At 36.1% G+C, this 27,789-nt stretch overlaps 2 protein-coding genes across 11 annotated transcripts in view; one reads left to right on the forward strand and one right to left on the reverse strand.

Annotated features, from left to right (window-relative positions):
• PARPBP (PARP1 binding protein) overlaps window positions 1-27,789 on the forward strand; it is a 125,397-nt gene that overhangs the window by 17,043 nt on the left and 80,565 nt on the right. For 9 of the 10 annotated variants that reach the window (XR_002823640.1, XR_002823642.1, XR_002823641.1 and 6 more), the window contains 2 exons: window positions 13,127-13,360; window positions 20,088-20,195. Coding sequence is in view for 7 of the 10 variants with exons in the window: in XM_023728968.1 (XP_023584736.1) it covers window positions 13,127-13,360; window positions 20,088-20,195 (342 nt within the window). In the remaining 3 variants the exon portion in view is untranslated. Of the gene's footprint in view, window positions 1-13,126; window positions 13,361-15,144; window positions 15,214-20,087; window positions 20,196-27,789 lie in introns of those variants that run through there. The other variant, XM_023728973.1, reaches the window with a different exon arrangement.
• LOC111820117 (bolA-like protein 3) lies at window positions 10,360-11,285 on the reverse strand. The gene is made up of 3 exons (XM_023728948.1): window positions 11,256-11,285; window positions 10,583-10,727; window positions 10,360-10,511 (listed from the first exon to the last, which is right to left on the reverse strand). The coding sequence occupies exons 1-3, from the start codon at window positions 11,283-11,285 to the stop codon at window positions 10,360-10,362; spliced, it is 327 nt and encodes a 108-aa protein (XP_023584716.1).

Genomic DNA, 27,789 nt, shown 5'->3' on the forward strand with positions numbered 1-27,789 from the left:
ATTAATGATTAGTTTTTCCATCTGTTTGAAGAATGTTGTTGGTATTTGGATGGTGATTGCATTGTGTTTGTAAATTGCTTTGGGTAGAATTGAACAGACTCCATTTTATGGGAGCGGTAGGCCAAGTACTTAGTTAGCAAGGATCACAGGAAGATGAATGTAGGCCATACCTATGTATGTCAGGGTCTTTGCTTATCAAACAAGCAGCAGTTAGGAATTTATTTGAAATTGGCTTTAGTAGGCACAAGCATCTCTCTGAGGGGTGACATTTGGACATTAATGCTATAGATAATGCAGAAGAATATAGAAGTTATTGACCAGGTAATGACATGATGAAAGTAATATTTTAGGAATATAAACCTAGTAAGAAGAGTCTAGAAATCAGGAGACCACTAGGAGGCTGTTGCAAATTGAGGCATGAGATCATACTGGTCTGGGCTACAGTTATGGCAGTCAGAACAGAAAAGAAGAAACAGATTGAGAAGTATTCCAAGAAATAGTTAGTAAGACTGGTTATCTGATCAAACATAGTGAATTAAAAAAGTCAGAAATAAAAATGAGGCTTAGATCATTTGAAAAGCCTGGAGAATAATTTTGCCATTGCCACTGAAAAGATGAAAACACCGGGAAACAAAATGTGGTTTTTTTTTTTTTTTTTAAGTTGCAGTAGTAGTGGTGTAGGTGAGGGGGAGGTGGGGAAATCTATTCTGAAATAATAGTAGAATTCAAGTGGAAATATTTGTGTTTTCCAACAGATTCTGCACTATTCCTTGATAACATACTCCAATACCTGAGAATCTTTATAAGCAGGGATTATCTTTTTTTTTTTTTTTCCAGTTTCCCAAATCAGCAGTAAGAATATAGGCCAAGTTGTAAGATGTGTGTGTTTACTCATGATTTTAGGTCAAATCCTGAATTACTTAAATAATATAATAGCAGTTGTCTCTAAAGTAAAGAAATAAATAAAGCAAATCTACTAAAAGACAGCTCAGAGAAGATAGATTGTTTTTAAGTTCAAGGTCGTGAAATGGTCCATAAATTGTTCCAAATATAAATGATTTATATTACAAAAGTTAATTTTTATATGTCATTTGTTGGTTGAAATTTAGAATCCAGTCTACTGAGGAAACAATGACGTAAGAGATAATTAAGTTCCTAGACAATGCCACAGAAATCTTATCTTAAATCCATAATGTAGATGGAACCGTATATGTTTGTAAGGAGAAATTAGTGGAAGCATTGCTGTTACTATACTAGTAATTTAGCAGAATGTTTGAATTGAGACTTCAACCTGGATCCAGCTGATTTAGTCATGACTGAAGAAGCAAAATCGGAACTGACTTGAATTTTTAAAATTTGGGTGAAGCAGAACAATCAGCAAAATGGGAAAAATTACAAATTGAAGCCCTGGAATGGGAGACTTGGAAGAGGTATAGTGAGCCCTTTCAGGAGCCTGATGCTGGAGACTGGATTATTGCCAGGAATGTCGAGAGCAACGCACACTCAAAGCAGTGCCCGTTGGCCACCATCTTCGAGTGGGGCAGTGCTGTTTCCAACTCTGCCAGTCAGATTTGGCTGCTATACAACACATATGAGGCCCTTGTTTTCTAAGAGGGAGATTAAGTTTCTAGCAGGGCTTCCACTCGTAATTTTTCCCATTCCATTTATTGTTCCGCTTCACCCACATTTTAATAATTTGGATCCATTCAGGTTTCACTTTGTCAGCCATGACTGAAACGAGCAGAACCAGTTTGAAGCCTTGGTTTGAATTCACTAAGAAGTGCTTTTTTTTTAAACTGTGAGCTAACTTTTGAAGAAAAAGCAAGTTTATTTAGAGGAAGATAATAAACTGTAGAAATTCTGTAAGGGCTATTTAAGTACTTTAGTGTTAAATGGTGCTGATTCCTTTTCTCTTTTTTTTTCAAAAAAATCTTTATCAAAGTTAAGCATGCACATGTTTAAGGAGTCAGATGGTTTCCCATAGAGGTTGGTATGAAAAAACAGCAATTCCTTGGATGTCACTCTCTCTTTCAAGCTCCCCATTTCTTGCTCCTTAGAGACAGCCACTCTCAATTCTTAACTAATTCTTTTGATATTTACTTCCTTCCTTCCTTCATTCATCAAATGTTTATTGGTATGGGTGAACCTTGAAAACATTATGTGAAGTGAAATTATCCAGACAACAAAGGACACATATTGTATGATCCCACTGATGTGAAATATCTGGAATAGGTAAATCCATCAGGACAAAAGAAAATTGATGGTTACTAGGGGGTGGAGGAAGGGGGATGGGAAAAAAAAGATCAGAGTGTCCACTTAAAATTGGTGAATTGTATTTCATGTGAATTATTTCTTAATAAAGAATTTTTAAAAGAGTTTTCATTAGATCACTACTGTGAGACAGGCATGATTCTATGTACTGTGGGTTTTACAGTGAATGAAACACATGAAAATCTCTGTTCTTTATTTCATATAACCTTGTACCCACCACAGAATGCCCACTTTTTGTCCACCCACTTGTCCCATCCTCCCAATATAGTTATATTGTAATTTTGATTAGGACAACTTTCATTGTTTGTGTTTTATGACCACTAAATATTATTGGTAGCATTTTTTCCTTGTGTCGTTATTTTTTCTCCTAGAGTTAATAATTGTTTTATTTTTTTTGTTTGCTTAGATTTCTTTATGTTTTTCACGAATTGTCTCCAAAGTCTCCCCAGTTACATAAATCTCTTCTCAATATGTTAAAAAAAATTAAGTATTCCATCTGTAATCTCTTTGAAGATATCTTTTCTGGACTCTTCTGACCTGCTTCATTCTGGTTTGGTTCATCTCTAGGCCTACTCCCATCTTTCTTTATCATGATCATTCTGGGGATCCCCTATATCTCTTTCCCATTTTGTACCTCTTGTTAATGGACCACGTGTTTTAACTCTTTCTTGATTTGCTCTCATGGTTTGATGGAGTACGTTTGTCAATAGCTTCCTGAGAAAGAATTCAAGGGTGGTAAGTTTTAGAGACCTCAGATACCTGAAACTATCTTTATTTTATTCTCATACTTCTGTGATGGCCTGGTTCTCAATATAATAATTGTTCCTTAGAATTTTGTCATTCTAATATTTGATCCCTTGTATGAAATTAAGGGTTGCTATGAGTCAGAATGAACTCGACAGCAATGGGTTTGGTTTTTTTTGTTTTGTATGAAATATCTATATCTATAGATATATTTTCCTTTCTGAAGGTTTGTGGATTTTCTCTTTGTTTCTAGGAGCACTTAGCAGGCCTTTTCAATCTGAAAATGCATGTCCTTTGTTCATGGAAATTTTTTTTGATTTTTTTTTTTTTTAATGTGTTTTCTTCACTTTTCTCCTTTTGGAATTCCTATTAATTAAATGGTAAACTTCCTTTTATTGAAACTTTTTAATTTTCTAATTATTTCTCTCCTATTTTCCCTTCTTTGGTTCTTCCACTTTGTTCTAGTTTCTTCTTTTGTTTTACTTTCTGCATTTTTATTCCACTTTTTGTTTTCCTTTATCTTCCAACCAATATTCAATAAGATGTTCAATATTTAATAGTTTAGTGAGTTTTCTGCTATCATCTTCTTTATTTCCGAGGCCTCTTTTTTGTTCTCTCTCTTTTTAAACTAGCATCCTGTTCTTTTTTCTGCAATGTAATATTTCATCCTCCTGTTTTGGGAATATTAAATAATACTTTTTTCTGAGAATACTAATGATACTAATGAGGTTTTCTTCTTGCATATTGTTTCCTTCAAGTTCCTTGTGTCTGCTAGTTTTATTTGGGAGAGGTTTTTTTCCTTCCTATTAGAAACTTTTCTCATGATGATCCTTGACCAGCCACTTATATGTAAATGGAGCACTAAAATGCTTATTGCAAGTGCTGACTGCAGGTTTGTCAACCTGACCTGGCTGGACCATTTGATTGGGGAACCTCTGATGTCATTATCTTAAGATATCCCTTTTGAATAGACAGCTTCCTTAGTAAACGGTTTTCCTTCCTCCTCGCTGAATGATGTAAAGCCTAGCTGCCAATGTTTTGGGGACCCAGTGGGAGTGCCAAAATTCGTAATATAAAGTCTCATGTAATTCCTTTGGTTGTCATTAGAGTACTTTGCCCTCAACTATACTCTTCAGTTCAGAGACTCTGTGTTTTATCCTCTTCTAGGAATGTTGTTGTTAGTTGCAGTTGAGTTGATTCTAACTCGTAGCAACCCCATGTGTGTCAGAGTAGAATTCCTTCATAGGGTTATCAAGACTGTGACCTTTTGGAAGCATATCACCAGTTCTGTCTTCTGAGGCATCTCTGGGTGAGTTTGAACTGCCAGCCTTTCAGCTGGTAGTCTAGAGCTTAAGGGTTTGCACTACCCTGGAACTCCCGGGAATAAATCTTCAATTTTCTGCTCTCTCTTACTCGGCAGAAATTAATTATTAGGCAAAAATCTCGGTGAAGATTACGCCAAGAGGTAAGCACAATATTGAAGCTACTTCAAAAACCGCTTCACTGGCAGTTGTCTCTACCCTCACCTCTGCTGGGCGGATTCTTTTTCTAGTGTACATACTAAGATTGTTGGCCTTTAAGGGGCTTTGGCTTTTACACAATGGATTAAGTAGGGAGGGTCTCTGATCCAGCTTCCTACTTGTCTTGGACTCAGCTTTGGTTCTAAAACCTTTGTGCTCATGGTTCCTAAAAACCAGTTTCTTGAGTACCAGGGAGTGGTAGATGCCTTCAAGCAAATACAGGCTCCACCACTTATTTACCCCTCTGTACTGGCGTATTGGAGCCCTGGTGGCGTAGTGGTTAAGAGCTACAACTGCTAACCAAAAGGTCAGCAGTTCAAATCCACCAGCTGCTCCTTGGAAACCCTATGGGGGCAGTTCTACTGTGTCCTACAGGGTTGCTATGAGTTGGAATCGACTCGATAGCAATGGGTCTGTTTTTTTATGAGTTTACTGGCACTTTCTCATTGTTTTTGATACCTTGGAGTTCCCTTCTCTTTTGGACTATACAGTCATACTTAAAAAAAGAATTTTCTCCCGTAGTTTTATGTATTCTCCATATTCAGTCTGCCAAATTGTCCTCTTAGTGAAATGTGTCTATTTTTAAATTATAACAGATGGTATACATATCTTTATGCATCTTGTTTTTTTCACCGAACATTGTTTCCAAGACTTCTTCAGGTACTGTAGACAGAAGAGTGATCTCATTTATTCATTTTAACATTTTTATGTCTCCATTGTATGTCTGATGCATTTTATTCATTGATGGATCTTTAGGTTGTTTAAAGTTATTTGCTGTTACAAACAGCTCTTCACTGAAGGCTGTCTGTGCACTTAGCAAGAGCTTCTCTAGGGCCCATGCCCCACTGGCCATGTGATAGATACAGCTTTAATTTGACTTGACACTACCATGCTGCTCTTCAAAGTGGCTGTTAGAATTTACGTTTACGTCAACAGTGTACAAGAGTACCATTTTCATGTTTCTCCATTTTAGATGTTGTCAAAATTTATCAGAAAGAGAAAAAGATGTTATTTCTTTTTAATTTGTTTTTTTCTGTTAGAGCATTTAGATCAAGAGACAGTTGTATGAACAGAACAAGGGGATAGTGTGTGGTTTAAGGTCAGGAAAGGTGTGTGTTAGGGTTGTATCCTTTCTCCATACTTATTCAATCTGTATGCTGAGAAAATAATCTGAGAAGCTGGACTATATGAAGAAGAACAGGCATCAGGATTGGAGGAAGACTCATTAACAATCTGCGTTATGCAGATGGCACAACCTTGCTTGCTTAAAGTAAAGAGTACTTGAAGCACTTACTGATGAAGATCAAAACCACAGCCTTCAGTATGGATTACGCCTCAACATAAAGAAAACAGAAATCTTCACAACTGGATCAATAAGCAACATCATGATAAACGGAGAAAAGATTGAAGTTGTCAAGGATTTCATTTTACTTGGATTGACAATCAACACCCATGGAAGCAGCAGTCAGGAAATCCAAAGACATATCGCACTGGGCAAATCTGCTGCAAAAGACCTCTTTAAAGTGTCAAAAAACAAAGATGTCACCTTGAAGACTAAGGTGTACTTGACGTAAGCCATGGTGTTTTCAGTCACCTCATGTGCGTGTGAAAGCTGGATAATGCATAAGGAAGACCAAAGAAGAATTGACGTCTTTGAATTGTGGTGTTGGAGAAGAATATTGAATATACCCTGGACTGCCAAAAGAATGAACAAATCTGTCTTGGAAAGAAGTACAACCAGAACACTCCTTAGAAGCAAGGATGGCAAGACTTCGTCTCACATACTTTGGGGATGTTATGAGGAAGGATGAGTTTCTGGAGAAGGACATCATGCTTGGTAGAGGGTCAGTGAAAAAGAGGAAAATCCTCAATGAGAAGGATTGACACAGTGACTGCAACAATGGACTTTAGCATAGCAATGATGGTGAGGATGGCACAAGGCCAAGCAGTGTTTCGTTCTGTTGTACATGGAGTTGCTATGAGTCGGAACCGACTTGACGGCACCTAACAACAACAGAGCATTTAAGCATCTTTGTAAATGCTCACTTGACCGCTCACTCAGGTATTCTCATCTTGAGCTGTCTGTTCATATTCTTTTCTTATTTTATTGTTGAGTTGTTTTTGTCTTTTTCTTACTCTTTGAAAGATTATATATATATATATATTTTTTTTTTCTTTTTTAAGATATGGACTCTTTATTATACACTTCGCTGATATTGTATCCCATTGTGCTTCATTTTACTCACTTTCACTGGATTTATTCTTTTACATTGTTTCTGCAGCATTTTTATATGTCAGACCCCTCTACTGAGTCTTGGTAAGATTAGGTAGTCACTGGACATCTTTACTTTGATGTCCCATTATCATCACCAAATCAATTTTTAAAAATAGAGCATACTGTTTGCTTCCTCATTCTGCCTTCTTGTTCATGTTCTCAGTCTCCATGACACCATTGTTCACTTAGACACTGAAGCTAGACACCTGAGGGTCATCCTTGAATCTCTTTTCTTTAGCTTTCTATTGCAGTTCATTACCAAGTCCTGCCAATTTTACTGCCTGAAGTTTTTTTTATTTTATTATTACTGTTTTTTTATCTGTCTTTCTGTAGTAGTCTGAAGAAATGCTACTAAGGGAAGTAATAGGTTCTGAGGATGTTGTATAAATGGAATAGACTAGCTGAGGACTAAACCTTGGTCATCATCCACAGGAATATATGGAGAGAGAGAATTTCAGAAAGCCTCATCAGATGTGTAATTTAATAGCTTATTAATTTTTTCACCTTTTATTATTTTTTTGTGGGAGATAAGAGTCATAGCAAAGAAGAGATTAGTGCCTGATGTCTGTGCCATAAATTGAGGCAATTATTAAGAATCAGTGTTGTATAATGATCAAGAGGTATGGTTCTGGAATCATATAGACCATGTTCAAATCACTTCCTATTATGTATGTATGTATGTAGATATGTATTATGTACATAGATATGTATGTATGTATAAATGAATTACTTTCAAATAAGTAAATATTTATCAAAAAGCTAAGTGAAATATATCCTGAAAAAAATTTAGTTCTCATTGTAAAAAATTTGATGTATTAAAATATTCAATTCAAGTCAGTTTTTCGTTAGGACTTGTTTATAGAGCAGCCACTCAGAGTCTCATTTGTGGAAAACTTTCTACTTGCTAATTCACTTAATTCCCTGTGAAAGTTCAGACTCTGGGTGGGAAGGAAGAGGAGAGGTGAGTTGCAACTGAGCTTTTCACAGGTTGTGTGTGTGTGTGTGATGGAGATGGTGCATGGCCATTTAATTTTACTTCAGCTCCCCATGTGTGTAGTTAGCTCAGGTATCCTTAACTGCGCAGACTTCCTGAAGTCACTCAGCAAAATGAAACAACATACAGACATGCCTGCAGGCACATTCATAATGAGCATGCAGTAATAAAATGGTGGAGTTGGTTGTCTATGTATTTCACCTAGTTTTTCATCCCGTGTTTGAGCTCTAGTCAGGTTTTTAATTCTCTGAAATTTGAGAGCATGAGTCCTACAGTATAGTCCTTTCTACTGAATTTAATTACCATAACATTTCTGAATAACTACTGTCTTAGTCATCTAGTGCTGCTATAACAGAAATACCACAAGTGGATGGTTTTAACGAAGAGAAGTTTACTTCCTCACAGTTAAAGTAGGCTAAAAGTCCAAATTCAGGGCATCAACTCCAGGGGAAGGCTTTTTCTCTCTGTCGGCCTTCTTCTCTTTGGTGTTCCCCCGGACTAGGAGCTTCTCTGCGCCGGGACCCAGGTCCAAAGGACGTGCTCTGCTTCTGGCACTGCTTTCTTGATGGTATGTGGTCCCCCTGTCTCACTGCTCACTTCTGTTTTTATATCTCAAGAGATTGCCTCAGGACAAAATCCAGTCTTGTAGATCAGGTCCTGCCTTAGTAACACAACTGCCACCCATCCTCCCTCATTAACATCATAGAGGCAGGTTTACAACATATAGGAAAATCACACAGTACCAGGAATCATGGCCCAGCCAAACTGATATACACATTTTTTGGGGGACATAATTCAAACCATGACAACTACGTAGCAGAGTTGTTAGTCTGTTTAATGGCATAGTTGTTTTCTTAACTGCTTAAATTAGTAACCCAGTTGCTATAGAGTCACTTCTGACTCATACGATCTTATGTGTGTCAGGTAGAACTGTACTCCAGAGGGTTTTCAGTTTTTCAGAAGCCTCTTTTCTAAGGCACCTCTGGGTTGACTTGAACCTCCACTCTTTTAGTTAGCAGCCCAGTATGTTAACTGTTTGCATCACCTAGAGACTCTGCTTAAGTGGGATAAAATAAAGGGTATATTAAAATAATCTTTGGGTTTTAGTTTTTGGGTATATTAAAATAATCTTTGGGTTTTAGTTTTTGGCATGTTTTCTGAGAGGCAGAGTATTTTAGCTTGAATCCTATAACACCACTCAAGCAGGGTTTTTTTTTTTTTAATTGTAAAAATATATGTCTCAAGCAGTTTTTACTGCTCATAATTTAACCTATTATAGATGCATTAAGGACTATGGGATCCATTTCCCTTATGACTTCATTAGTTGGTAAGGAGTATTTTGACCTTTTCTTTCTTTGGAATTGACTTTATAGTTTGAATCTGTCTGGCAGTTATGTTATATAGGATATTCTTTGTCCTTAAATAGCTTTCTTTAGAAGGTTGCAAGTGTTCCACTGGATGAAACAGATGAATATATTTATTTTATAACTTCATGAAAAACAGTCACAGCACGTGCAGTTGATGTTCAGATTTTAAAGGGACCTAATAGTCACCTAACAAATAAGAAGAGACAGTTTTAAAAATTACATCCCCCCACCCCCCGCCAAAAAAAACAAACTAACCTTTTACTTTGACTACAGAAAGAGAAACAAAACAGACCTCTTTCTTTATCATTATCAGGTATTATTTAATCTGTGCAATCTCATTTTTTAACTAAGGAAACTGACCTGGAGGAGTTTCAGTATCTTACCCAAAGTCATACAGCCCATTAGTAGTCCTGAATGGACCTTCTATCTTTTCTCTAACCATAATAACGTAAAGTCCAGTTAATTAATAATGTAAATTTTATTTAAAAATTTGAATTTCTATAAAAACTAACTTTGGTACAAGTGCTCTGAAAAATGTGTAACTCTTGCTTTTCTTGTTTTATTCTTGTGAAATACAGTCCTTATGTCCATCAGAGAATTAAAGTGTTGAACATTTTGAACTTCCTTCAGATATTAGCCAGCTGGCATGTTTTCCTAGCAGAACATTTTCTGATTTGACCACAGACTCTCAATCAGTTGTTACTGGTTTGAATAACAGAATATGCTGTCATGGTGTGCACCTGATCATGAAAATTGATGTCTGGAGTGCATTTTTATTTGGATTTAAAATGTTTTTACAGTCCAAGAATAAACATTGTTTATCTAGTCAAAACCTTTTCTCACAAGATCAAAAGCTTGTAGAGTTTTACTTTAACTAGTTATAGTCAAACAGTGTGAGGATAAATTGTACATTTACATTAGGCAAAATCTTAATTTATTTTTAACCTGAAGGATGTTATACTAAAAATAGTTCTAAGAATTTTTTTTTTTAACCCTTCTGAAGCTTCGGTTGCCTGTTGCCTTTAATTAACATCTAAACAGATAACATATTCCTCTATAATTATAATATGGAAAGTCTATGAACAAAATAGATAAATCTTTTGGCAAATGCCTAGGAAAGAGCGGTGGCAGTCAAGTTCATCAAAGGTTTTAAGCAGCAGCAGCAGCAGCAGTGTGGCCAGGGCATGTTCAGTGTTTGGGGACGGAGGTGAATATCCGCAGTCCGTGCATTTCTTTGATTTCTTCTTTGAGTGCCTGGTTAACCATCTGGTGCTGCTGGACAGTTCTCTTCTCCTTAAAGTCTTCTGATTCGATTTGGATTTCATACATCGCCCCACAGCCTCCGAAAGTAAACACGATTTGGAAGCATTTCGATTAAGTTACGCCACAGTCCCACATGTCCTTGAAGTACCTGAAATGTCAGTGACTTTGACAGCTGTTGCGCGAGGAAACTTTTCTTTGAGAGTTTGGGTCACTTTGAGCTCCCCCTCAGTCTGGGAGGCAAACATCCGATGTACATGGTGGAGAAGAGGAAGCCGGCTGACGCGGCCCGCCAACTGAGGTCACCGTGTCGCCCGAAAGGCTTGGAGACAGGGACAGAGAGCCGCAGGCGCTGGCGAGGTCGCCACCTGTTCTAAGAATTTTTGAGATAAAACTATTTAGTTTTGAAACTGTAAATAACTGGACCTATTTAAATACCATTTGGAAACTTTATGGTGTGAGATCTTTGTGGGATTGGGAAGTAAAGTATACAATTTCTGATGCAATGTTGGGAAATTACAAATTTGTCTTACATTTGGGTTATGGATCCAAGATTTGAGAGTTGCTGATTTTGTTTTGATTGTTCATTAACTAATTTCATGAATTATAATTAATCTTCATAATTATGATGGAAGTTTCCTTCCCTAAAGATAATGAGGATATTTTCTTATTTGCCTCCATATGGATGAGTAAAGAGCTAATTAAGGCAGTTAAGATACCTTGTCTTAAATTTGGATAGTCAGTAAAAATTATGGCTGTTATGAAAGATATAAAGGTATAGATTTGGAAGAGTTAAATGTATAGAAGATACTATATTATTTTACTCTCTTTGATTTCTTTTTATTATTGTTCATTGGGTAAAGATGGATGTTACGATTTAGTTCTAGTGAATTATAGTATAACACATTGCCAGCAAGTCAATTCTAACTCCTAGCGACCCTGTAGGACAGAGTAGAACTGCCCCATAGGGTTTCCAAGGCTGGAATCTTTAGGAAAGCAGACTGCCACATCTTTCTCCCATAGAGCAGCTGGCGAGTTGGAACTGCTGACCTTTTGGTTAGCAGCCAAGTAATTAACTACTACACCACCAGCGCTTCTGAATATAGTATAGTTCTACTTAAATATCCACCCACCCATCTTTAAATGCAACTGATGAGAAGATCTTGGTGTTAGTAGAAGCTAACCCATTGCCCTTGAGTGGATTCCGACTCATAGCAACCCTCTAGGACAGAGTAGAGCTGCCCCATAGAGTTTCCAAGGCAGTAATCTTTATGGAAGCAGACTGCTGCATCTTTCTCCTGCAAAGCAGCTGGTGGGTTTGAACCTCCAGTCTTTCAGTTAGCAGCCAAGCGCTTAGCCACTGAGCCACCAGGGCTCCTTAAAGGAACTGAACTGTAGAGGAGAGCAGCATATTACATTTCACAAAACCACATATGGATACTTAAAAATATTTGTTACACTTCATTGGAAAGGAGTAGCTAGAATTTTTTATTGAATTAAGGCTGGCATTTTTTGGAGGACACCATTATTAATATATGAGATATTAATGTGGGGGCAGAATGTAATCAATACAAGAGCCTTCAACATTTTCATCGAGAGAATTTATCATGTGGTTATTGAAGAAGAGACCTTAAAGAAAACTTTCTAGTTAGATAAAATATTGACATGCAGGAATGTTGGTAACATTAGTGAGTCTCGAAGCAATTATATGTCACTGCAGCCAGATGACAATTTCTTTTATTTCTCCTGGGAAAAAATAGCAAGCTAGTCAAGAAACAGGGAAAAATCAAAATTAAAAAAGAAGAATAATTTTGCCTGATTAGTAACATCTGATAACTTGTAGAAAGAAACCTGACTATGACTTTTTAATACTTGTTTGTTACAGTTTAGTATGTTCATGAACAGGGAAGAATCAAAATTATTCTCCGGCCCACAGTTTTAGCACTGGTATTTTGCTTTCCCTGGAACAGTAATGAAATGAAATATAATTTTCAAAAATTAATCTGTAGGATCGTGTTTTAAGACTTTCACTTGGAGTAGTGTGGAGTGGGGGAATTCATTATGGCATTGACAGTTTTAAATAAGATACTAAAAATACATTATCCAAAAGAACTAAAAGGAGCTAACCACTAAGAGGGTCAAATATTTCCCTAATCAATAGTACTTAAGTATTGCTTTACTCTTTGCCCCCACCTTTGGGTAGAAAAAATTTAGTGAACTTCAGGAAATAATAAGACAGTGATTATATATTTGGCAATTTGTCGTGTGAAACTTGCCTTGTTGTTGTTGTGTGACATCGAGTTGATTCTGACTCATTGCAATCCTATATGACAGAGTAGAATTGCCCCATAGAATTGCTAGGCTCTAATCTTTTATGGGAGCAGGTTGCCAAATCTTTTCTCCCATGGAACGGCTGTTGGGTTCGGTTTGGTTGGCAGCTGAGTGCTTAACCATTGTGCCACCAGGGCTCCTCAAAATTGACTTAGTTGTTCATATTTTAAAAATCATCAAAATCTTTTCTTTTATATCTGATCTCTAAAATTATTCCCTAGCTCACCTCGTGTGCTCTCTTCAAACCCACAAGAATTCATTGCCAATTTTACTATAACAGAACTCAATTTGTACTTTCCATCTCAATTATAAATTAAATATTTGGCACACAACTTTATCTTTTTATTTTTGTCATCTCTTTCAGCACAGTGGAGAATTTTCAGTCTCTCTCAGTGATCTATTATTGACCTGGAAATACTTACTACATGAGAAACTGAACTTACCCGTTGAAAATATGGAAATGATTGACCATTATGAGGACATTAGGAAGACTTACGATGATTTCTTGAAGAATAGTAATATGTTAGATCTGATTGATGTTTATCAAAAATGTAGGATTTTGACTTCTAACTGTGAAAAGAATGACAAGATATCCCCTGTAAGTATTTCTTAACAATTCTATTTGAATCAGATTAAATTCTGCTGGATTTATTTTTATTGTAAACTGTAGTATCACCAGTTACAGTAACTTGATTATCCTTTTGCCTTTGGGGTCATGTTAAGAGTGGAAAATTTAGTACCTGAAAGAAATATTTTCATGGTAAATTTTGTTGGACTTGTGTTATTGTTATTTGGTTGAAATTTAAGAATAGCTTTTTATTAGATGAAAAATTTTTAACAAAAAATCAGTCGCAGATGCCTGATTTCTTTTTGAGTTATGGCAGTTCTTTCTTGGTTTAGTATACATCTGTTCATTTGGTATTTGTTGTATGACTTTCTGTAGTTTAATAATATGCATTATTATTTTACTGAGATGGGGCTATTGCTTATTTAATGAGAACAGTACTATACAATGTACATAAGATAATAGACTTCATTGGACTGTTTCTTCTTTTTGACATACATTTTCATTGTCTTAATTTTTTATGGGGTGTAAATTTAAAAATTCAAGTGGAGTAGCATCCTTTGCAGTTTGGTTTTGTCTGCGTTACAGTAAATAAAGTGTTTTAGAATACATTTGGACATATCTAGATTTTGCTTAAAGTGTTGAAAATATTTTTCTTTATCTTAACATTTACTGAGTGCTAGTAAGTACTATAGTGATAGTAACTAAATAATTGCAGCTGAAATTAGAAGGCAGTGTTTATTGTATCTTCTAAGGTATTCAAATATTTTATCTTATACCTAAGACTCGGGAAGAGTGTTTTGGCTGCTTATAATAGAAACGTCTACAATAACAGTGGTTTAAAGACAGCGAAAGTTTATCTCTCTGTTTTGTAAAAGATATCTAAAGGCAAGAAACACAGGACTAAAATGATAGCTCAGTGGTTATCAGAGACCCAGGCTTTTTATGTCATTCTGCTCTACCATCTTAGTTCTTAGTCTCCATCCTGAAGATTATCTTATGGTCCAAGATGGCTGTTGGAGTTCCAGTCATTAGATTGACATTCTTTACAGCAGGAAGTAGTTAGGGAGAATAGCACTCCCTTTCTTTTTAAGGATATATAGCTTTTTTTGTTTCTATTTCATTGCCCAAAGCAATGGCCACACCAAACTGTTAGGGAAGGTGGAGAGTATAGTCTTTATTCTGGATAGAAACATGCCAGGAAAAAATAAAAAAGGAAGAAGGGGAGGATGGATATTGGCAGGCAGCTTTCTATCTCTGCCTCACTGGGTCAGAATGGAGACTTTGCCCTGTAATAATTTTCTCAAAGCACACATGTGTATGCCCACACATTTGGTAAAGATATTTGTGAGCTAAAACACTTTTTATTATTCTTCCGTAGCTATATTTCATTTGCTTACTTGTGTCACATAGTTAATTTAAAGAGGATAATCAAACTTAAGTATTGGATTGCAGAAACAACAAAGAAAATCTTCTGATAAACCAGTGAGAGTATAACTAACCTACATGAGGTATTTGGTGCACAATGTTTTCATCCTATCCTTTGCCCTCAACTAAGTCTCCTTGTTTAAGTGGATCAGCTTATAGTATGAGCTGTACAAGGGTATACATAATGCAAAATAGATAGTTTCATTGGTAGTATTATTTGAGATAATTCTATGTGGCAGGCTGTCTCCAAATGTCAACATGGCTACTTTTGCAGAACATCAGGAATGAAATTGAAGTGCCTAAGATGCTAGTGTATGAAGTAAAATGTGTTCTGCATTGAAACCCTGGAAACTAATAACTTGATCTCTGATACTTATGTTTCCTCTCAGGAAATTTCCAGTGAGAAGAAAGCTGGCAGGAAAACACATCCCTAGATTTCTTTCTCAAAAACGTACTAAGTATGACCCTAACTTTTGCTAAAAGTGTCTTTAAACATATATATATCAGAAAATTCTGCACACTTCTGAATTTCATGATCCTAAATTTTCATGAACTTGTTAAAGTTGTTTTTTTGTCTCAGTCGTTGTAGCCTAAGTAAGGCAGGGATTATGAGGAATTAAGATAAAATTAAGATGGGAATTCTGGGAACATGGTAACTTGAACACTGCCCTCTTGTCTTTACTCCCTACTTTATAATTCCTCTCCTGAGGAACATGGGTGCTGGGTCCATGGGCATCTGGGAGCAAATAAGACCTTGAATTCTCACTGGAGTCTAAGTAGAGAATTGGTACAGGGCTTACTTTCTCATGAATTGAGTGAGTATATGGAGGAAAGCATCAGAAACATGGGGCGAGGAGTGGAAATGGTAGGTCCTGAGAAGAGTTTAGCAGCTCTCAGAGATCTGTGACCTCTGGGGAAAGTCACCAAATGCTTTCTGTGAGTGTGCCAGGATTCCCAGAAGTAGCTGAATGGATTCACTTACTTCTTCCTATTGGTGAGGCATGGGACACTACGAGAAGACTTTTTTTTGTTGATGTAAGCAGGTGACTGCTGTCAGTCCATTTGTTTCTATACTGCTGGTCCACAGATGTGGAGATCATTTCAACTTCCATTACTTGTAGGACTGTCATTACTTAAGGTACCTCAGTAGTTAGAGCTGACCTCCAAAGAGCCAGTGAAGGAAAACAATATACCATCTAAGGGGTTCCAGCAGCTAGAGGAAGATGAGTCAACCAACAACACACAAGTCCAACAAAATAGATCTGCTAGAGGGGCATGACAACAAGTTGGATTTAAAAAAAAAGAATACTTAACGAAAATTCAAGGACAATGCCTAAACAAGGCTTTCTAGATATGTAAAAAGAAGAAAGGAAAATATTTCCCAATGCAACAGATCAGTAGATGAATTCAGGCCCAAATTAACCAGAAAATCCAAACTCATTGCCATCAAGTTGATTCTGACTCATAGCAACCCTATAGGACAGAGTAGAACTGCCCCATAGGGTTTCCAAGGCTGTAAGTCTTTATGGAAGCAGACTTCCACATCTTTCTCCTGTAGAGTGGCTGGTGGGGTTCAAACTGCTGACTTTTTTGGTTAGCAGGTGAGTGCTTAGCCACTGAGCCATGAAGCCTTCTTTAGACCCAAATTTGTATCTCGAATATCAAGCACAATAAATATATAAAGCACAGAAAATAAAAATAAAAATAAAGAAATCATGAGGGAGAAGTTAAGAAACTTGGAAGTTAAATCTAGAAGCTTAATATGCAAATGATAGTCTCAGAAGGAGAAAAAGAACAGATGGAGGTCATAATTAAGCAAGTAATAAAATAATATTTCCTTTTGCTGAAAAGAAGCCTGAGTTTGCTGATTGAGAGTGTTTACCAAGTTTCAGGCTCTGTATTGATAGGAAATACCTAGGCATATCCTAGGCATATCCTGGAAAAATTTTTAAACTCTTAAGGATAAAGACAAACATTATAAGTTTCCCTGCAGAAACAACAAGTTGTTTAAAAAGGAACAAAAAATTAAATAACATGCCCAGACTCCTGAAAAAAGAAGACAGTGACCTAAGAATCTTATCCCCAACTAAATGTCGTTTATCAGTTAAGTCAAAGGAAGAAGTCAGGATATGCAGAATTTGAGAGTGTCATCCCCATAACCTGTGTAAGGAAAATACTTTTAAAAAGACCCTAATAATTAAACAACAGATGAATTGTAACAGATGTCTATATAGGGGAAGATGTAATGAGCAATGAAACTTGGAATATGTGTTTGCATGTGTAGTTAAAATGTTAAGGATAGACTGGGAATAATGTAGGTGCTAAAATGGAAAGCTTATACTAAGGGAGATTTCTGATATTAGTTTAGAATTAAAACTGCTAAACATTGTAGTTTGTTGGGGGGAGTAGCAGCCATTATCATTTTTAAATAATATGTATTTTTAAAATGTAGGTCTGATTTGAGTATAGGAAAAGGGAAGGTAACCATTAGTGGATGGAAAAAGTATGGTAGATATTCCAAGTAAATAAGAGGATAAAAAACAGAATGAGCAGTGTGTAATAAAGAATTTGCCTGACTTTGTCCCTGGTTCCTGGAGAGAGCTTTTAAACACTTCCAATTTCTTGTGTGATTGAGTGTCTCTTATTCATCATGAGCTCCTCAGATCACACCTGATGGTTTATTCTGTGAGGTGATTCATGGTAGGCCACTTGATATTTTATGCTAATGAGATGACTCAGGTTAGGAGCTAGACATGCCAGAAAGACTAACCATGTGATTAGATAGTTGGAGCTTTTAGCCAGGTAATGTCAGCCCGACCTCTAGGGAGAGGAGGAGAGGGGAACTCAGGAGAGACTTCAGTCTCATGGCCAATAATTCAATCAGTCATGCCTGCATAATGATGCCTTAATGAAAACTCTGGACACCAAGGCTCAGGTTGTGCTTCCCTAGTTAACAACATTCTGCATATTGCCACACATTGATGTTCTGGGAGGTTGGCGCATCCCTGAGGACAATGGGAACTTCATGCTTGGGACCCTCCTAGACACTTTAACCTGTGCATCTCCCTTTCACTGGTTCTAATTTGTATCTTTTTGCTATAATAAAACTGAATCATAGTATAACACTTTGCTTCCTTCTATGAGTCATTCTAGCACATTATGGAGTCTGAGCCTGTGGCTGGTTTCAGAAGTGAGGGCAGTCTTGTGGAGGACTGTGTCCTTAACCTGTGAAGTTTGGCCTAACTCTGAGTATTTAATGTCAGAAGTCATTTGCAAGTAGCAATTTACCAAATCAGTAAGGTACAAATCAGTAAAATTAATAGTGTATCACTTCAGATATATTGGGATTTTTATGCTTACCTCAGAAAGCTTTACATTCTATTTTCTAGAGTTCTGGTTGTCAAATATTTTGGTCTTAGGACCGCTTTTCACTCCTAAAAGTGATTTAGCATCATAAAGAGATTTTGTTTATATAGGTTATATTTATCATACTAAAAATGAAAATTGAGAAATGTTCGAAATATTTATCAATTTATTAAAAATATTGATAATAAACATTAACATTTTAATGTAAATAACAGTTATGAAAAACAACTATATTTTCTAAAAGTAAACGTTTTGAGAAGAGTTACATTGTTTTACATTTTTACAAATATCTTTAATGTCATATAATAGAAAATAGCTGGATTTTCATGTTTGCATCTGTTTGATACGTCATTTTGATTGAAGTATATCAAGTAAATTTGGCTTCACATCTATGTGTAGTTGAAAGGGGGAAGACCTCACGGATCCCCTGAAGGGTTCTTGGGGACCTCAGGAGTTTTGGGACCATATTTTGAGACCCACTGATCTAGAAAATCAACTCTAAATATAATTAAATATGAAAATAGTTTTAACCATAGGTAATATTCTCACATTTTTTAAAAAAACGTTTTGTTTATGGAAAATATATTTTTCCTTTCAGCATTTCTTCTGAAAACATCAACCTCAAGTGTGAGAACTACCATATTTTTATGCAAATTACTACGCATTATACATTTTTTGCCAACTGTGCAACTCCCTCAAGTATTATTTTCCTAGGTGTGCAATGTGTGGGTGCATTATTTATACGGGTGCATTATTTGCAAAAAAATACGATATCTCTATTAAAAATTTACGTAGTAAATTCTTTTTTCAGTGAACTCTATAATTTTGAGATTGGAAGCAATTATGTATATTATGAACAACAAAATTCTAGGTTTTCTAATTTTTTTTCTTTTTCTCTGACGGTTAATTCTTCGTGAGTACCAGCTCACCATATCAGTAGAATTGTGGCAAATCGTATTATTCTTTAAGTAATATTTATTGGTGAGTTATTTTAGTTATAGCTTTGCAATAGCTGAGAGTAAAATTGGTTTGAGATCTCGTTGTTAGGTGCCGTCGAGTTGAGTTTGACTCATAGAGACCCTATGTGACAGAGCAGAACTGCCCCATAGAATTTTCTAGGCTGTAATTTTTATGTGTGCAGATCTTCAAGTGTTTCTCTCTTGGAGCTTCTGGGTTAGCAGCCAAGTGCTTAGCTGTTGCCCTACCAGGGCCCTTTCAAAATTTCACTGGGCTTTGTTAACTTAGTTTGTACCTTTCTTCCAGATTAACTCATCAGGAATAATGTGTGTGTGTGTGTGTGTGTGTGTGCACATGAGTGTATATATGATACTAGCTCCCTTAGAGTAAATGGAATAATACAGAAATATTGAATAGTGGGGCAGAGTGAAAGTAAATATATTTTTATAAATTATCTTTTCATGGAAACTTTGCTATTTTGTTTGAAATATTGTGTTGCTTAGAAAGCCAAGTTTACGTATATACATTCCAAAGTGAAACATTTATTGTGGATTATCTGAAGACTTAGAGTGTTTTTACCATCACTTCTTCACTAGTTCACACACTTTAAGTATCTATGTTTTCTTAAAATCACTTAATCTAGTCAGATTCAAGTTATTAATATATAAGAGATGATAAAATTTTTACCTGAGTCATTGTGGGACCTTAGGTTAGACTTTTCTTTGTCTTTCTTTTTTTCTTCCCTAAAACAAAAGGGTCAGACTGAATTTCCAAGGTCTTCTTTTAACTCAAAACTTGTAAAATTCTATGAGTACAGGTGCCATTGGAAACAGGTTGAAGTGTTTCATTATGAAGTTTAATTCCATGTATACTTATTGACTGCCATGCACATGTCAGATAATGAATGTGCTGTGTACTGGAACATCACTGGCATTAAGTGGAGCTAGATGTGAAATATTTTTCATAGTTGGTATAGCAATTTACTAGTAATACTCTTCATTTCCTACAGAGTCAACTGCGGGATTTTCTATCTGGCAGACAGTATGCAGTAGATGATGAAGCCAACCTCTGTGTGCCGACATCACCAACAAGTAAACACAACCAGGATAATGAAAAGGTACTGATAAACTGTGAGTAAATTAAAGCAGTGTATGATCTCCTTCAAATCATGATATAAATTTGATGGTACATTAGAGCTACTACTGATGGTTTTTTTTTTACATTTTTAATTTATTTAAATAAAAATATATTTGCAAAGAGTTAATACATTGGAGACTGGTGAGAAAGTAATAATAATCAGGTTCTTCATGGTTTTGGGCCATGGTAACAGGCACTGAGTTGAGGAAGGTATCACTCTTAAGTACTAGAAAAGTAGTTGAAGGTCCAGGTTGCAAAGTTATTTGAATCTTTGTATTTGGTAAATTTCACCGTTAGTTGTTTTAGATGCTTGGTTCTTAGAAGAATATATACAACCGAAAAACCTTTTCTGTGCTTTTTGATGCGGTAGTATGACCAACTGTCAAGAGTTCTGATAACAGAGTTTGTTGTGTAAACAATCCATAGAAAGTAGTGCCAAAGAGAGGTTTCGTCTAATACAATTTACCTGCAGCTGAACACTATGCTAGCTACCTGATTAATTACAGTAACTACTCACTAACTTTGAGTTAAGTTTAGGAAAGTTTCCATGTTTAATAAAACCACCGTTGGCAAGATTGAAGTTTAAGAGTACTGGAAAGAGCAGTAAGATTACATTCAACATATTTAAAAAACATGGTATGTAAAAGGTCTAGAATGTGCCTTCTTCCAAAACCAGCTGCTTCAGTAAGCAACCCATTTGGCCAGTCACCTTCAGTTTTCAGGAAACATTGCTGAGACAGATTTTCCTGTAAATCTCATGTTGTACAGATTGCATTTTTAAAAATACATTTTATCACTGCCCTCAAATAATCACCTGTATACTTACTTCCTGGATTTAATAATTGGCTTCGTATCTGCATCTAATATTTTTTGTTTTATTTGAAAGTAAGTTGCTGACTTCCGGGCACTTTTCTAAAAGTTTTCAGCATACATTTTTTGAAAATAAGGTTAAAACTGCAGTATTATCATACATAAGAGCACTTAAGCAAGCATTCCTTAATATCATTTACCATCTTTCATATACATATTGCTTCACTTGTTCCCAAATGGTTTTTGTGTCTCTTTAGATTCTTTAATCTAGAAGAATTCCCCTCAATCTTTTTCTTTCATTCTTTTTGTCTGTTTGATTCCTAGTGGTATCATTTAACTTGTTCCTCTATTTCCTGTATATCTAGTAAACTGAAAATTATGTCTAAAAGCTTGCTTAGATTGAGGTTAACACTTCATAAAAAGTAACTTTGTAAGAATTTTATGGTTTTAGTTTTCACATTTAGATCTTTTGATCCATTTTGAATTTGTTTTTGTGTATGGTATGAGGCATATATCCTGTTTCATATTCTGCATGTGGAAATCCAGTTTTCCCAACTCCATTTATTGAAGAGACTCTTCTTTACCCCATTGAGTGGACTTAGCACCCTTGTCAAAAATCAGTGGACCGTAGATGTGTGGATTTATTTCTGGGCTCTCAGTTCTATTCCATTGGTCTTTGTGTTTATTGTTATACCAGAACCAGTATACTGTTTTGATTGCTGTAGCTGTATAATATGTTTTAAAATCAGGAAGTGTGAGTCCTCTTACATTGTTCTCTCAACACTGCTTTAGCTATTCTGGGCCTCTTGCCATGCAGGGTCAAGGCTGTTGGGCCTAGCTTTCAACAATGTATTATCTAGTATGATAACAAAAGCACAAACAGCGAAAGAAAAAATAAATAAATGGGATCTCATAAAAATTAAAAACATTTGTTCATCAAAATACTTTACCAAAAAAGTGAAAAGACAAGCTACCAACTGGGAGAATACTGGGTAAATAGTCATGAAGTGGGTAAAGGACTTGAATAAACATTTCACCAGAGAGGACATTCAGATGGCCACCAAATACATGAAAAGATGCTCAGCGTCATTAGATGCAAATCAAAACCACAATGAAATATGATTTCACTCCCACTAGGATGGCTAAGATAAAAAAATCCCCCAAAATAACGAATGTTAGTGAGAATGTAGGGAAATCAGAACCCTTATCCGTTGCTGGTAGGTATGCAAAATGGTATAGCTGTTGTGAAAAACAGTGTGTTGTTTCCTCAGAAAACTAAAAATAGAGCTAATGTATCCATACCATTGCCTTCAGGTTGATTCCAACTCATAGTGACCCTATAGGACAGAGTAGAACTGCCCCATAGGGTTTCCAGGGAGTGGCTGGTGGATACGAACTGCTGACCTTTTGGTTAGCAGCCTGAGCTCTTAACCACTGTGCCATGAAAGCTCCAGAACTATCATATGACCCAGCGATTCCACTCCTAGGCATATATCCAAAAATCTTGAAAGCAGAGACTCAAACAGATAGTTGTATACCAGTGTTCATTGCAGCACTATTCACAATACCAAAAAGTGGAAACAACCTAAATGTCCATCAGCCAATGAATGGATAAACAAAATGTGGTTCATACATATAATGGAATAGTACCCAGCCAGTGAGAGAAATGAAGTCTTGATACATGCTGTAATATGGATGGAGCTTGAAGTCATTATGCTGAGTGAAATGTGTCAATCACAAAAGGACAAATGTTGTATGACCCTACTTATATAAAAAGATAAGAACAGGCAAATCTATAGAGACCAAAGTTTCTTAATGATTTCCAGGGGCAGGAGGGTGAAAGGGAGGGGTTATTGCTTATAAGTACAGAGTTTTGGTTTATGATGATAGAAAAATCGCATTGATTATGGGTAGGGGTTGCACAGCTGGTTAATGTAGTTGCTGTCAATAAGTTGTACACCTGTAAAACGTTGAATAGGCAAAAATTGTTACAACAATGATAACAAATAAAAAAAGAGTAGCTGCTGAGGCTTATTATGTACAACTAGACACCTCATGGGATTTGGTTCCTTGGTTTGGAGGTTTAGGGTCATGGTTTCATGGGCCATCTCAGTTAATTGGCCTAATACCACGTTTAGTGCTTTTGTTCTACCTCTTAGTTCATTGCGTGGTGCCTGGGGTCTTAAAAGCTTGCAAGCAGCCACCAAAGGCACAGCAAATGGTCTCTATTTGCCTGGAGCAACAGAGGAAGAAAGAGTAGGAATAGGAGGAGGAAATGGAGTATGTGGCTAATTGCCTCTAAGAATAACTACCCCCTTTGCCATGAGACCAGAAAAACTGGATGTTGCCCAGCTACCACTACTGAACAGTTTGATTAAAGATTCTGTAGAAGAATTCTGATCAAAGTGGGGGAATGCAGAACAGAACTTCAAATTCTCATGGAATCCAGATTTTCTGGAGACATGGAGTCTGGATGAACCCCTGAAACTGTTACCCTGAGATAATCTTTAAACCTTAAACCAAAAATATGCCCTGAAGTCTTTGAACCAAACAATAGTTTAGCTTAACTAGAAAAAATGTCTACATTGAGCGTTGCACTCTTTTAAGATCTATTTATATGGGATCAAGTTGACAACAGCAACTTGAAAGATTAAGATAGGAAACTTAGGGGGTAGTGAATTTATGTTAATGAGGAGGAACAACTCAGAAAAGAAGGGTGAGAGCGGTTGCACAACTTGAATTTTATCAATGTCACAGAATTGTACATGTAGAAATTGTTGAATTGGTCTATGTTCTGCTTTGTATATTCTCAACAACAAAAATAAATTGGAAGAAAAGTTTATAACTGATGGTCAGTATTTCGTTTTGCATCACAGCAGAAGCACAAGTTCAGGTTGTCCTGAATTTTCGGGTCTCTTTTGTAAGAAGAAATAGTTTTCTCTTTGTTTTTAGGTGCTGTTAAGTCTGTTCCTGCTCATTGCAACCGTATGTACAACAGAACAAAACACTGTCTGATCCTGTGCCATCCTTAACAATTGTTGCTATGTTTGAGCCCGTTGTTGCAGCCACTGTGTCAATCCATCTTGTTAAGGGTCTTCCTCTTTTTCACGACCCTCTACTTTACGAAGCATGATGTCCTTCTCCAGGGACCAAATATGTGAGACGAAGTCTCGCCCTCCTTGCTTCTAATGAACATTCTGGCTGTACTTCTTCCAAGACAGATTTGTTCCTTCTTCTGGTAGTCCATGGTATATTCAGTATTCTTTGCCAACACCATAATTCAAAGGCATCAATTCTTCTTCTGTCTTCTTTAATCATTGTCTATCTTTCATATGCATATGAGGTGATTGAAAATACCATGGCTTGGGTCAGTCTCACTTTAGTCCTGAAAGTGACATCTTTGCTTTTTAACATTTTAAACAGGTCTTTTGCAGCAGATTTGCCCAGTGCAACATGTCTTTTGATTTCTTGACTGCTGCTTCCGTGGGTGTTGATTGTGGATCCAAGTAAAATGAAATCTTTGACAACTTCAATCTTTTCTCCACTCATGATGATGTTGCTTACTGGTCCAGTTGTGAGGATTTTTGTTTTCTTTATATTGAGGTGTAATCCGTACTGAAGGCTGTAGTCTTTGATCTTCATCAGTAAGTGCTTCAAGTCCTCTTCGCTTCAGCAAGCAAGGTCGTGTCATCTGCGCAAGTTGTTAATGAGTCTTCCCCTGATCCTGATGCCATGTTCTTCTTCGTACAGTTCAGGTTCTTGGATTATTTGTTCAGCATACAGACTGGATAAGTATGGTGAAAGGATAGAACCCTGACACACACCTTTCCTGATTTTAAACCATGCAGTATCCCCTTATTCTGTTTGAATGACTGCCTCTTGGTCTATGTACCAGTTTTGCATGGGCACATGGGCCCATGTGGAACCTGTTTTCTCTTTGTTCTCAGCAAATACACGTGCGGTGATACTTTGACACTGTGCAAATATCCTGTTTCCTAATAACCTTTCACCTGTGTTTTAAGCATGCATTGATGATCCTTGCCTGAATCAGTTATTTCTCTGGGGTTTGCAAAATTTCTAATTCTATATCTTTACATTAATTAGCTGCCATTTCTCAGTAGAGGTGAACTTTATCTTATCAACTGAGAGGAGCTACAATTCTCTGAAAATGACAGGGTCACTACTTAATTCTTTCCCTTTAATTACCAATTTAGGAGTTGATATAATAGTTATTTATAATATAGGAGACACATTAAATACTTTTTCTATTTATCTTTGTCTTTTCTGTGTGTGTATTGCTATATATTCATGGATTTTTATTTAGTCAGTATTTTAAAATCAATTAAAGTCATTAATCTTTGTTGCTAAAATAGTGGCAGCCCCTTCAAGGTGACTGCTATGTTTCTTAATATACTTTGTTAGACTTTTGAGTATTCCCTTTTTTTCTAGTAAAAGAAAATACCCAGGCCCACCTTTGAATGTTTCCTGCTTCACACCTGGTTCCTTTTAGTAGAGAATGATTTGTAACTATTTCTCGTGCTTGAAATTAATTTTCCTCTTATAGTCTCCTTGTTTTTTTTCCCTCTTGCCCCAAATCTTGACAAAATGCTTACCAAACAATTCCTTCTTTTCTCAGTGGTACTTAAGGAATACATTAAGTAAGTAAGTGATATTTAAATAATACTTCAAGAGGGTATATCACGTAGATCTCTTCTCTCTGATCTATCCTGCATATTCTATAGGGAGAAAACAGCAATTGTTATTGTGCCTTTTGATTAAGAGGAATAAACTAATTTGTATATGTAAAAAGACATATGTTTTGGACATTTTGACTTACAGTTATAAAACAACATTACCTTAAAGGGATATCCGTGACGAGGGATTACAATATATAGAAATTGATGGGTTTCCATTGTAAGCATATAGTTTCCTCATTTAAAAAACACTGAAAGTTTCGTTGTATTAATCCTCTATAGTCCCTCTGTTGTATAATGGTTTGTGCTCTACTACTAACCTGAAGATTGGTGGTTTGAATCTACCCAGCAGCACCATGGAAAAAAGGCTTGGCCCACCAAGAAAACCCTATGGAGCAGTTCTACAGTATAACACATTAATCCCCTACTTTTTATCTTTTGCTTTCTTTGATTGTATTTTCCAAGAGAATTTTATCGGCTAGCTAGCTGATTGGATTTTCTGAGGATTGTTAAAGTAGCACCTGTTCTCTTATCCATTCCTCCATTACTAGCAGACTTCTAATTTTCCTTTTTACAAAGTATTTTTAGACAACAGTATATTTCTATTAATATTTTAAAGTGTCTTTTGGGCTGCGGTCTTTCAAAGATATATTTTGGTCACCATGTGTGCCTACTAATGCCATAATGGAGTCCTCAAGTAGATGAATGGAATGTGTTTGAGAAGCAATTTTTTTATTTCCTTGTTTTATTTCTTTTTACTTTTGCTAAGGTACTAAATTACTGCTTTAGAAATTCTGAAATACTGAAGAGAAAAATGGAATAAAGGCCCCAGGAGAAAATTAATCAGTCAAGTAAAAAGCTTTACTGGTATATTAGTTCTTGTCCAATTTTTTTTGGCCATTATACATAAGCATTTATATACTGGCAAAGAATGTAAAAAATACCTGTATAAATTGTTAGTCTTCTCAATTAGCAAAACTGACTTTCTTCAGACTGAAGTTGAATATCTGTATCTCTCTAATAACTAAGGGATAGGAGAAAAAAAACAAACTTGGAATTGTCAGAAAGATTAAATAAAATTGTACAGCTTGTAAACAAACATTGCAAATACTTTGTGGTATGGATCGTATCAGTTTGTTTGCTGAACAAATAAACAGAACAGTATCCTTATTTCTAGTGTCTTGGTACAAGCTTCAATCTTGAGGATTTTTTCAATTTAGTTCCTTTCTCCTGGACATCATACTTATACTTATGTGGACTACTTTTCCAGAGAGCCTCTTTAAAACCCACTTGCAAATACAAGAACAGGGAAACCATAACTGCCATGTTATCTGACCATAATGATAGGGATAGATTTCCAATTGCAGCCATGAGTTAAAAGAAACACTCAACTGTGAGGACTCCAAGATGTTTTTGCCTGATGTTTGCCCAGCATGGCAGATCAGGACAGAATTTAGTAACCTTAAAGAGCAAGCTGTAGATGTGGGAGCTTAAGCCCTGGTTTTGTACCCACCAAGGATCAGGTAGATCCAGAGGATACACAAGAAGGTAAATCCTTATTATTTTGAGGCAGCAGAAGCACAGTGAAACAGAAATTGTATTAAATTAAATGTCAAAAAAGTAGAAAATAAAGTTTTGATTACTATGTAAATGTAATCACTTCTCTGCTTTGAGTTTTGGCAAATTGTGTTATTCCCAAATGTCAAAGTGATGAAGAAGAGATTCATGTTTTAGGCAGACTTGGAGCCCTCTTGGCACAGTGGTTAACTGCTACGGCTGCTAACCAAAAGGTCGTCAGTTTGAATCTATCAGCTGCTCTTTGCAAACCCTGTGGGGCAGTTCTGCTCTTTCCTATAGAGTCGCTATGAGTTGGAATCGACTCAACAGCAAAGAGTTTGGTTTGGGTTTTATACAGAGAGCTATAACAGGTTGATAAGAAAGTTTGTGAATTGCTAATTTAGATAGGGAAATCAGGGAGCTCTTCTGAAAAGGTAACATTTAGGTAGTATCTTTAATATTTAAGGGGAAAAGTTTCTTAAGGTTAATCTATAAATTTTATTTTCTTTTAAT

The sequence above is a fragment of the Trichechus manatus genome, unplaced genomic scaffold (genome assembly GCF_000243295.1).
Source record: "Trichechus manatus latirostris isolate Lorelei unplaced genomic scaffold, TriManLat1.0 scaffold00027, whole genome shotgun sequence".
In the NCBI taxonomy this organism is placed as follows: Eukaryota; Metazoa; Chordata; class Mammalia; order Sirenia; family Trichechidae; genus Trichechus; species Trichechus manatus.